The 12722-nt window shown below is 38.5% G+C and overlaps 2 protein-coding genes across 4 annotated transcripts in view; both read left to right on the forward strand.

Annotated features, from left to right (window-relative positions):
- sptlc1 (serine palmitoyltransferase, long chain base subunit 1) overlaps positions 1-8578 on the forward strand; it is a 41626-nt gene extending 33048 nt beyond the window's left edge. For all 3 annotated transcript variants that reach the window (XM_077496438.1, XM_077496436.1, XM_077496437.1), the window contains exons 12-15: positions 1085-1139; positions 3337-3454; positions 8280-8353; positions 8440-8578. In XM_077496438.1, coding sequence (XP_077352564.1) covers positions 1085-1139; positions 3337-3454; positions 8280-8353; positions 8440-8533 — 341 coding nt within the window. In that variant the 3' untranslated portion in view covers positions 8534-8578. The remainder of the gene's footprint in view (positions 1-1084; positions 1140-3336; positions 3455-8279; positions 8354-8439) is intronic.
- A 2823-nt stretch (positions 8579-11401) lies between these two features.
- ror2 (receptor tyrosine kinase-like orphan receptor 2) overlaps positions 11402-12722 on the forward strand; it is a 97272-nt gene continuing 95951 nt past the window's right edge. The window contains exon 1 of the mRNA XM_077498021.1: positions 11402-11761. Coding sequence (XP_077354147.1) covers positions 11698-11761 — 64 coding nt within the window. The 5' untranslated portion in view covers positions 11402-11697. The remainder of the gene's footprint in view (positions 11762-12722) is intronic.

Consider the following 12722-nt stretch of genomic DNA (forward strand, 5'->3'; position numbering starts at 1 on the left):
GATTTTGTTCCAAATCATCCACTTTTTGTTCCAAGGCAACAATGCGTCGATCTTTTTCCTGTGTCTCTTTCTTCAATTGCTGTATTTCCTGAAGAAGTGGCTCAATGCTCTTCTTCATTTCAAGTAATTCGGCAACCATTCCACTGAGTTTTTTAAGAGAAGATTTTATCTCCTCAATCTCGTCAGCTCTTTTTCCGCCAGGCATTCTGCAACAATGTAGTTAAAAATCGCAATGCAAAAATCAACAAGTAGTTAGATTCACGAGCGAGTGCAGGAGCAAGTACAGATGCGTCCTTCCTCAACAGATGCGTCCTTCCTCAACAGATGCGTCCTTGTGCGCATATCACCCTTGTGTGGGGAGGTTGGTGATACAAAAAAAGGGTTACGATATTGTAACCAAAAAAAATAAGCTCATAAAAAAAAAGCCCAATATTTTGCTTTTGTACACAACAGCAATGCATATAAAACACAATCTCTAATAACTTAATATTCCTCCACATATTGACTCGGTTCACAAGCATATTACGTTCCCCGTCACCTGACCATTAGCGTGGATTTTAGACATAGAAGGGCCAAAACATGCCTTGTGAAAATTTAACTGCACTACAAAACTAGCCACCAGAGGGCAATAGAACTGCACAATTGGAAACCAACCTAACTTTTTTAACATGTGCTGCTTTTGACATCGTGACATGATGACAACGATATCGTGGCAGTTTTAATATTGAATATCACCGTTATCGTTACATCCCTAATGCTAACATGCTAATGTATCTTTGACTGTCCAATTCCATAAAATCATATCTCGGTAGTTGGAGGTGTTTGGGGATCAAGGATCAGATCTGTATCAGATCAGATCTGTAAAACAGTAAAACAGTCACGTCATCAGAACAACAGCCAAACGAATGACATCTGATCCAACATGTTTCGGGTTGCTCAGGTTTAAAAAACAAAAAACAAAAACAAAAAAACAGAATCTAGTAGTTTATTAGACTGCTACTTGAGATATGCATGTCCATTTCTAATCCCCTTTTCACTCCGATTTTATATTTGACTACATAACAGTTGTACTCTATTTTTGCAGACATATTCACCGTTCTGAGGGAAAAATGCTCATATGTTTACAAAGAATTAAAAGGGTAAGGTTTCTACCATTATTATTATTATTTTTATTTATTTTCGATTTCAGTTCATCATACAAGTTCGGTTCACTTTCATCAATGTCACTACACTGTAAATAGTGGAAGTATGCCTGATGGATGTTTTTGCAAAACTCCATACACTTCATTTGTTTGCCAACTTATTACAATCTCCCTCAATCAACTCCAAGGTTATTTTAGTTAATAGAAAAGCTAATTGCCCGATAATTAATTAAGCATTTATCCAATTATCATCATAAAACTTGGAGGATGTCTGCACAATCTATGTTGTAGTATGTCTCTCAAAACATTTGAAACCAAACAGGAGATCCATAAATTGTCAAAATCATTTATTCCCAAAACTTGTATTGTAAGAGGATACTTGACGCATTGAGCCATTTTCAGCAGTAAAAGTTAATATTTTGTCCAGAATTTATTTGATAACTTCATTATTTTTCATGTACAATTAATACCTTTAAAAACAATTTTTTTCCCTCCTTGCTGTCTACTGAAGTGAGAAGATGACATCACCTGTGTTGAGGAAGTAGTTAACCACCAATCATGGCTCAATTTGCTGACCAAACCTAGAAAACAGGTGAGCCATGATTGGTCGACCCCGTTACCTACTTCCTCAGCACGGTTGATGTCATCAGCCACAGCAAGTAGAAAAAAATCATTTATAAAGGTATTAATTGTATATGAAAAATAATTAAGTACTGGCCCCTATACTTCTGAAAATGGCTCAATGAGTCAAGTATCCTTTAAAGGCCATGTCATTCACACTTAGTGTAAATATAACCCAACTCAAGGTACTGTGTACATTGGCTTCCATGATGAATGCCATGCTGGACTTTAATTTGTATAAACTCAGATATATAGCTGTGACATTTTCATGTTCTATTTTCAAAACAAATTGAAATTGAGAAACTTGGGACAAGCTATACATACAAGCTAAACATGATACACACACAAAATTGTTGATAACACTCTCCATACATCCATCCATCCATCCATCCATCCATCCATCCATCCATCCATCCATTTTCTGATCATAATAAAAGAGAAAAATAATGATAGTGATAATAAACAAAAATATAATGTAAATTTACCAGTTTAAATCAGACATTGCTTTCTGCTTCAACATAAGTATTTATTAAAAAAAAAAAAAAAAAATCGAAATAGGCCTGGGAAAAAAAATAAAAAATCAACCTACCAGTATGTGTGACCACTAATTAGAACCACAGGTGTTTTAACATTTATAAGCAGTCAATTGGCCTATTTAACAGGTGACACTTATTCACAGTATTGTCTGGTGACCTCATGTGTAAATAGTACACACTCTAAACATGAACAGAAGTGAAGGAGAGAGTTGTTTTAGCAGATTAGAAAGAAAAGTACAGACAAGCACATTAACTCTTTGACCGCCAAAAACGTTTAATGATGTATTCTAAAATCCTAATGAATGCTGCCAAAAACGTTAATTTACGTTTGTTGTTTTTTTTTTTTTTTTTTTTTTCTCTCAATGGGCAGCACAACGTCTTGTGCAGCGCTGCCTTGTCACTAAACAAAAAATATTCGTGTCAAAGTCACAAAAATGTATCTTTTCACAAAAAGTTTGTTTTTCTCTTAATATTTTTGTTTTTTCGCTTATGTCACTCAAATGACCAAATTTCAAATAGTGATTACTAAAGAACGGAATAAGGTAGAAAAAAAATTTTCTCATGAAAGAATGGAGTCCAATCTTTCATATGGTATCCACCATATTTATGTCATCATACTGCACAATATTCTGTTTGCTTTGAAAGATGAGTGAAAATGCTCCAAATCGGCTGGCACCGTTGTTTTTTTGGCAGTCAAAGAGTTAAAAATAACTGCTCTAAGACCGTCTCCAACAACTTGCTGTTCCTGTGAAACCAGCCATAAAGATTTTTTTTCCCCAATTTCGGGGTTAACAATTATGTAATCAAGCTGCTGTCTTGCGGCATACACGGGAAGCCCGCTAACCTGTTTCCAGGTTTGGTCATGTGATCTTCCATGTATAGCAGAAATTTGAAAGAAGTCCAGCCTTTATCTTGATATGATCTACAACAAAATAGCCTCTGGACCTTTTAACATATCAGCCGTGAATGAAACAACAAGAACAAGCGGCAAAAAAATCTCTGACATATCCTAATATTTGTTTATTCTTGTATTGCAGAATTCCAGGTCTGAAGTTGGTGGGAATGCAATTTGCTCCCGCTCTTCACTTGCAGCTGGAGAAAAGTTCAGGCACTCGAGAGTCTGACATGCAGTTACTGCGCTTAATTGTAGATTATGTGAGTTGCCTTTTGTTTCACACTAACAGTACTTCTCATTCTCAAATAATATTAACAATTTTATATACACAGTAGACAAATGTGTTTATAGTCTCGGCTGAGAGTGGGGGAGTTGGACGGTTCTCGGGGTTTGAGATATTTTATTCTTCCTCGGGTAGCGTAACATAAATGAAAACAATTGACAGGGTTCCCGCGGGGTCTAAAAAAAAAAAAAAAAAAAGTCTTAAAAAGTCTAACATTCAGAAAGTTGAATTTTAGGCCTAAAATGTCTTAAAAAACAACCATATTGTCATCCTAGGTCTAAAATTTAATTTGCCCAAGTCTAAAATTCCTACATCCTCTCCTTACATTCCGAGAAGTGTCTGCTCTGTAGAAAGAAAGAAAAAGAACAAAAAATGTGCGTTGTTTCTATTATTTGCGTGCTCAAAGTGAAGGAGACATATGAGGGGGTGCGTTTGCATTGTAGTTCAATGTAGTTCAGGCGGGCGGGCGCGAAGGTAACTGGGGCGGTGCAAATGAGATGTTTGGTGAGATGTGACGTGCCGCGGCTTGTTTTTCCGCGAGATACGACAACAGCAGGGGGAGGAATTATCGTTGTTGCTGTCTGCGGACATCCCGAGCTCAACATGTTAAGCTAACACTACCGGGACAAAAACAAACAAACAAACAAACAAACAAACAAACAAACAGGCAAGGTGGTGAACGACGAACTGGGCAGACATGGGTTGGTATGTATTCACGTTTTTGTTTTTGTTATTTGTTGAACTGTGTACCAAAACAACAAAAGACATCACTATTGATATTAGCCAAGGCATATTAGCACAGTGGTGCCAGTTAATTGTGATGCTGAAACGTTTTTTTCCGAGAGGATTTTTGCCATAATGTAAGTAGAAGCAAAGCAAAGCCCCTATCTCCGGTGTGCGAATGTCAATGAAGCGGCCGCGTCCAGGGGTGTGAATGTGAACACTGTACAGGTCCGGCAATGAAACGCTAGCAAGTAAAGCTAATCAAAACTTCTTTTTTTTTTTCCATTTCCTTTATTTAACCAGGCGAGAAACTCATTGAAAGTAACAATTACTAATCCAAGAGTGATCTGATCACAGACTTACAAAGCCACTTAGCTATTTGTGTGAGTGTAGCATTGTTAATTAGGTGGCTCGTTACTTGTAAAAAAAAATAAAAATAAAAATAAAAAAAAATGGTAAATGCCAGTTCAACAAGAACTGGCTTGAAATTCCCGACTTTTCCAGCTGGTTGGATGAGGTAGCCGGCGATAGGCACGCGGCTCGTTGCAAAGTTTGCAAAAAAGATAAAGTTGGGGACTTTGGGCGCGAATATGGTTGTATAGGAAAGGCAAGTTTATTTGTATAGCACATTTCATACACAAGTCAACTCAATGTGCTTTACCCAAGGAAAGGCAACACATAAGCATCAACAAACAGTAGTTAACATTGAGAGGAAGAAGAGTAAATAAAAATAGGGTACAAAATTTACTAGAAAGAACATACAATGACAATATTAAAACATTATTCAGCAAACTTTAAAACATTTAGCGTAAGGAAGTTTAAAATAATTAAAATAATAATGATGAAAAAATTATTAAAGCTGTTTAAAATAGGTTGTATGTATGTATGTGATTGTTGTGTACATTGTTTTGAGAACTGAAGTTCATCTCAGGTTGGTCATTGTCAATATTGTTTATTGCATTGTATATGTTGTATGCTTTGGTGGCACAGTGGTTGACTGGTTAGCACGTCCGCCTCCCCGTTCTGAGGACTCGGATTCGAGTTCAGGCTCCAGCCTTCCAGGGTAGAGTTTGCATGTTCTCCTCGTGCCTGCATGGGTCTTCTCTGGGTACTCCGGTCTCCACCCACATTCCAAAGACATGTATGGCAGGTTGATTGGGCGCGCCGAATTGTCCTTAGGTGTGCTTGTGAGTGTGGATGGTTGTTTGTCTCTGTGCGCCCTGCGATTGGCTGGCAACCGGTCCAGGGTGTCCCCCGCCTACTGCCCAAAGCCAGCTGAGATAGGCGCCAGCACGCACCGCGACCCTTGTGAGGAATAAGCGGTCAATAAAATGGATGGATGGATGGATGTTGTATGCTTTTGGTGCACTTCGACATGTTTGAAACCAATACAAGTTGACATGGTTTTAAGAATCAAATATGTGACCCTTTTTTTTTTTTTAGGGGTCTTCGGTCGGTCGTGAAGTTGGTCTAAAAAAAATTTCCAGTGTGGTTTTGCGCTGCAGATACTTGACCTTACCGTGGCACGCCCCTCCCCGCCCACAAAGTGCGACGAGTAGCTCCCTCCGACATTGTTCGGTCAAAATGAGAGAAATAGCATGCGCTGTGATGCCAAAGTTGTCAACACTTCCTTGTGATTTCTCGGTCAGGTATTTTCAAGGCGTCGATATTTCTCTTCCAAGCAAGCAGAGAGGGGTTTTATTTCTTTAGTGAAGGGTATCTTCACACCCTCACAAAGAAATTTTGCCCAATAACAAATTACTGGTTAAATACACATCGCTGTCTGCTGCTGTAGAAGTCAGAAAAAGACCGAGTCGCCTCACTCGCTTTGACCGATTGTCGGCAAAACCGAAGTTTTTGGACATTATTCCTGTCAAGCAGGGTAAGAATGAATTTATATTACCTCATAGTTTCAATGTTTTGTTGGCATTAATAGTAAATCAACAAACGCGTGGAATGTTAGCTACCCGCAGCTATCGTTAGCCTTTGGCTAATAACTATGGAGGACCAAAACTGCCAAAATTCGAAATAAATAAATGCCTAAATAAATAAATAAAGGACTAAAAGTGAAACTAAAAATGAATATAAAAAAATATAATTATAAAATTATATCTAAAATAATAAACATAAATGGAAATAAATCATCCGTTTTTATTTTCACTTTTAGTCATTTATTTATTTAGTAATTTATTTATTTAGTCGTTTATTTATCTATGTATTTAGTCATTTATGGTGGGACTACAAAAATCTGGGACAATTGAGAGAACAAAACTGCACAAAACTGATCTCAGTCTTTGCACGTTTTTTTCCTTCCAAAATATTACTGGTAAATGTATTTACCAAAAAAAAAAAAAAAAAAAAACTCGGATGCTTTTTTACAGGTTACTTAATGTTTTAGGATTTTTTTTTTTTTTTTTTTTTTTTTTTTTTTTTTTTATTGCCGTATGAGTCATTCAATATTCTCACTACATCCGAATGTAATCATTACACAAGTATGCTTTTATTTTCCTACATTCAAATACAGTGTTATGTTTGAACTGTGCATAATTTTGCGAGAATGCATCGAGAATCATGAAGGCCAAGCCCCCTTGGGCTGCGGGGACGCGCAGCGGAACAGCTTGCAATAATCCGGCAAAAACACACACAATTCTCAGACCCTTATATAGACAGTCAATCAATCTCATTGGTTGTGGCTGGACATGTGAGTACCAGTACTGACATGGAATTCTCTGATTGGCTGTTGACCCCGTAACGCGACTACAAATTCTTGACATCATATACATCACATAATATTACAGATCGTCCTAGACATCACGTAGGATTAAAGATTCCTGACATCACATAGTCCTGACATCATATAGCCTAAACTAGTTGAAACTGGATGCTGTTACATTAGAGGTAAGATCTTTAGCCCGAGCCCGACCCGACCCCTAAAATGTCAATCATTACGTTTGGGTCGGGTCGGGCCCGGGCTTCTCTCTCGCTGACTTTTTTTTTTTTTATATATATATATAAATATGTTTATAAAAATGAATACTAAAACAATGCGTGGGATACTAAACTAAGGAATACTTGTAAATAAATAATTTGGATAAAACAGAAGGCGGCGCTGTAAGGTATTTATTTTAAGGTATTTAAAGCCTAGTGGGCTGCAGTATTTCTCCGCGTAATTAAGCGAGTGCGCATTGTGGGGGTCATTTAAAACTGTTATTCTACGGATCGCCACTAGGAGGTGTTAGCGGTCTTTGGAATGAGTATCACCTCTTGTTTACAGCAGTAGCCACACTTTACGACAGTCTGATATGCCTTGAGGGAGTTCTGCCGTTGTTGCCTCCCGTGCACAGAAGTTGCTCTTTCGCCCTGCAGTCAAGACTGAAGCAACGTGATGGCTCCTGAATCGTTTGACTTCACCCAGCCTTCGGCATGGCCGTCCTGGAGACAGCGTTTTTCTTTACGACAGTCTGATATGCCTGAGAGAGTTCTGCCGTTGTTGCCTCGCGTTTCTGTTAATAAAGCCCAATTGTTGAACTTCCATGAATACGTGAATTCAAGACATGCATCAAGATCTCTCTCACTCTCTTTGTCTGGCCTCTTATTCTGTGTTCCAGCGTTATTTCGTTGTGCATATGTATTTATCATGATCATAAAAATATGTAGATTATTTTCACCTTAAAAAATCTTAAGTTTTTTTCTGCCAAAAATACTCTGGGATAAATTGAAATTTCGGGTTTGCTTCGGGCTCGGGCCTGCAAATCAAGTTAATTGGTCGGGCTGGGTCGGGTCGGGTCGGGCTGGATTTTTTAGGATCCATCTTACCTCTATGTTACATTAATACCCAAAACAGACACGTAACTGGTCGTGAACTCTGGCGCACAGTCATGAACTTTACTCAAAATTAACCCAGGCGTGACCCCAGACATGAGACAAGACCCAAACATTACTCCTGCATCACCCGAGTAATACCCCAACATTTTGCACATGGAATTTTATTAATGAACACAGTAACATTTTGGTATGATTACTGCACTATTGCAGAAACAGACACAATATTCCATATGTTTCCATGTTTTGGCTGTTAGTGTATGGAGAGGCAAGTGGCACTTACCCTCGCCCGATACCTGGAAAAAGAGGAGCGATATCCCCCTCCGCCCAGGTAAGATTAGTCTTGATTTCACCATTGCTGTCTATAGGCTGGCAGGGGTTTCAACAACAAACGTCTGTTATTCTTTGTGTCCTCAGCATCCGAGTGGTGGTAACCATCGAACAGACGGAAGAGGACATACTGAAGGCCAAGTCGTGTATCCAGGAGGCCGCTTTAACGCTACTAAAATAAATGTGGGTTTTATTTTTTATGTCATAAATTCACTCACGAACCCTCTTTTGCATCTTCCCATGTTTTTGTCATTCAGTCATCTTGCCGTTAGTTAAACCAGGGGTGTCAAACTCATGTTAGTTCAGGGGCCGCATGGAGGAAAATATATTATCAAGTGGGCCGCAGCGGGAAAATAACCGTATATAACTTAAAAACAATTACCGTCATTTATACGCAGATTTTCGTGGACCAGCCCTAAATTACGGAGCTCAACTGCAATCATGTTGTTTCCCGAAAAATAACACAAATGCAAATGGAACGCGGCAACACTTTGCCGGTATACGTTCCGGACGTGTTAAGTCGGCCTGTTTTGCATATAAATTGTTCCCAGAATGCATTGTGTGGCGTAGTTAATGACGTAAAAGGACGCTAATCCTTTTCATGTCTATTTGTGTTACCATCAGTAATTGAATTTGTGTTGTATTTAATAGTGTTGTTCCGATACCCTTTTTTGGCAGTATCGGCTGATACCCTACTGATACCTAAAAAATTTTTTTTCCTCAACATGAAAAAGCTGTCCTGCCATTGGTTCAGAGCATTCAAGGGCCAATAGGATATCCTAGATCGGCATGCAGTGAACATGTCACATATCAGTGAATGTCGTGCACGAGCAAGACACAAGATGCTGCATCCAAAATCCTATATTAGTGTTGGAATTAATGGTATCGGCATGTTACTTGTGAGTAGTCACTGATACCACTGTTTTAATGCAGTATGATGGTGTATGATTACAAAAAAAATAAAATAAAATAGGGACCTCGCAGCAGTCGCTGCTCAGGCCCTAATAATTAAACAACCCGTAGTTTTAAGTTGTGTGTAAAATAATGACATCTAGGACACATGTATATGTTTTATTGTGGCCGTCTGATTAATTAGTCCAACATTACAAATTTTTTATTTTTTTTTTTACTTTACAAAAATCATCTCGCGGATCAGGCCCGCAAATGGGTTTAATCCGGCCTGCGGGCTGTATGTTTTACACCCCTGAGTTAGACATTGTAAACTCAACCAATGTTTTCTATTAAGCCAATAATAAGTAAACCTTAATATGTAAAATAGTCCTTATTGGTGCCAAAATTTTCAAATGTCACTTTCTGTAACTGTTTAGTTATTGTCTGTTTATGAACATCACTTTTTGTAGCTTCTCAACCAAATGTACTTTTTATGTTTTTAGTTTTTGCATTGATTTAAATTTTTTTTTTTTAAAAGCCTTTAGGACGTTTGCATTGAGTTAAAGGTATTTACCCCTCTCATGAGAGTCCTTAAAATCCCCACTATCCAGCGATGTGTGAGCAGGGGAGGCCGAGCCTCTCTTTCATGTGAAGAGTAACAAAAAAAGGACAATGATTCCGGAATTTTTTTTCCAATTATCATATTTTTTATTTTAATTTTCTTTTTTTTAATCCAATGTCCATTATTTCATTGATGAAATCGCAGAATGTGCTTATTTCCTGTTCAAATGCATGGGCAAGACAGGAAGCAGCAACCCTCACCTCAGATTGTGCAATCTTGTGCCTATTCTGTCTCTCTTCATGTCTCCAATATAATGTTTCAGATATGTGTTATGATTTTCCATGGTCGGGTTAACGTATTTAATTTTTGTATGTTACATATTTAGTTTTGCTGATTGCATAAAACCGCAGATGAGGCACGATGTGGGGCAGACAGGATTGTGCCTCCAAACCTTGGGAGCCACCCTAAAAGAGAATGTGATAGCACCCAAGTTCATGTTGAAACCTTCCAGCTTGCAGTCCGTGTGCCAGTTCCATCACTGACTATGGAAAAATAATTTTCTCATTTAAAGACTCAAAACATTCATTTGAGGACTGATCCAGAAAGATTAACAGGCAAAAGGCCAATATGGGAGAACTTTTCAAGTTCAAAGATGAAAATAAAGACTTTTACAGTTAATACATGTGTTCAAAGGGAGACGTCATCAACAAAATCTACAAGTAAAAAGTCATGTTGCTCTTGTTTGTTTTCTTACTATATTTTTCATGCTTAATCCGTGCAACATTTTGTTCTGTCTACTATCAGAAATTCTAATTAAAAACTAGAATTTGTTCTCAATGTGTATTATTTTGCTGAAGGAAATATTTTGAATAAGCTTAAATTAAAATATAAAATAATTGCGAATATGCCACAAATTTGTGTTCTCTACATTGGAGAGCGACTGCATCGTTTATCGGAGTCTCCTAATTTGTTTTTATTGTCCAGTACAGTATTTGTTTTTGTTAATTTTGTCCAGCTGTCATAGCATTTTTAACCAAAAGATGGCAGTAGTCGATTTAACTCAACCGATTTTGAAAAGGAAAGACGCGTTACCTTACCAGTTACCAAATGTATAAAAGTGCATTAGCAGAGTTTGGTAATCTATTAAAAACAAAAAAACATTTAAGAAGTGCTACACAAAGAACCAATAACGTCATTTCTAGAATTCAGCGCCAGCAGTCAATATTCAAATCAAACTTTATTGTCATTTAGTAGCACATACAACAGCAGTGCACACAAAATGAAATGGCGCAATCGTAATTATGAAGACAGTTGTTTTAATCGCATATTGTGCTCATTTTCTGTGTGGCCACACGCCCTTGTCATTTTGAAGTCAGTTGCCTGTCCTTTGGTGTTTCAGATATTTTATCACTTACAAGTTCGCGACGCTATTTTTTATATTTTTTTTAAACACAGAAATGACTTTGCGTTGCACAACTGTTGTAGCAGTCCCCCTGCTGAGATGTGAAGAGGCTGCAACATTCACTGACCCAACGCCTTGGCTTCTCCACCCGCGCGCGCACCCAAGCACACGTTTGCGTAGGGGACGCGCGCATCCCCAGTTTGCAGACTTTCAGCTCGCGGAGCCCACTTCAAGCAGCAGCCGTGGGATCGCCGCACAGACCCCTCAACGCGGCTTTGTATGCACCCGCATCTCCTGTGGCTCTCCATGCCTCCTCACCACCTTCACATCCGGAGATTGTGCGCTCTTTCCCGGCCCAGTCGCTAACTCGGAACGGCAGAAGCGAGAATCGGACAAGGGAAACGCAAGGCTTCGATAACTGGATACTCGTCCACTCGTTTTTTTTCTCCTATATACTTTTTTTTTTTTTCCCTGAAGAACTTCTGTCGCTATGACGAACTTCATGAGGAATTTGCTGTGGATGTTTTTTTGCGGTCCGAACCTGAGATGCTACGGTAAGTTCCCCATTCACAGGTTGTCTGAATCAAATCTGATGCTCTTTGCATAACAGAATAATATTAAGTTTATCCTTCTTGATAGCCAAACGTTTTTTTAAACGTTATTCCTCTTGGGAAAGATTAAGAATAATTCAAAAATATTTCTCTGACCGTCACATGAATATTTAAAGTTTGAAATCCCAATCCGGGTGGGGTGGGTTCCTTTACTAATAAACGCATATTGTGGACGTGTTTGTAGCTCTTTTTCAAGAGGTGCTTGTGTCGGCCTGAAAGGTCGAATGTGTCGTTGTCATGTTAATTGCACGCATAGCTCCAGGTGATTTCTACTCTTTGTCCTCTCATGTTAATTCATTTATTCTCTGGGGGGGAAGGGTCCTGCAGAGATTTCCTGTTTTCAGCTCAGGCTTTGAGGACTCCCCATTTGGTATGAAGTGAAAGGAGCATGGGAGCAGGGCTTGGAGGTCTAAACCAATAGCACCTCCCCCCCTTTATCCCCTGTTAGTTGGGCAAGGAGCAGTTTTTTTCAATTAGCTGAGGTTTACTTACTACAAGGGTTGGAATTAAGGTGCACAAGGTTGGAAGATCAACTTAAGCACTTACCGTTGACATGGTATTCACAAGGTCCACAAACTCATCGCTTTTCTTGAAACAACCAAATCACAAATTTATAGTATATCACAGAAAGGGGTGTTCGATAGTACTTTTTTCAGACCATTACCAGTACGAGTAGCCTACTCAACTCTTGAGTAGGGATGTAACGATAAGGGCGATATCGTGATATTAAAACTGCCACAATATTGTCGTTGTCATGTTCACAATATTTAAAAGGAACACATCTGTTAAAAAAAAAAGTCAGGTTAATTTCCATTTGTGCAGTTCTAGCACCCTCTAGTGGCTAGTTTATTAGTGCAATTTAATATTCATTAGAGATGTTTTGGCCTTCTATGTTTAAAATCTA

The sequence above is a fragment of the Festucalex cinctus genome, chromosome 15, assembly GCF_051991245.1.
Source record: "Festucalex cinctus isolate MCC-2025b chromosome 15, RoL_Fcin_1.0, whole genome shotgun sequence".
Classification (NCBI taxonomy): Eukaryota; Metazoa; Chordata; class Actinopteri; order Syngnathiformes; family Syngnathidae; genus Festucalex; species Festucalex cinctus.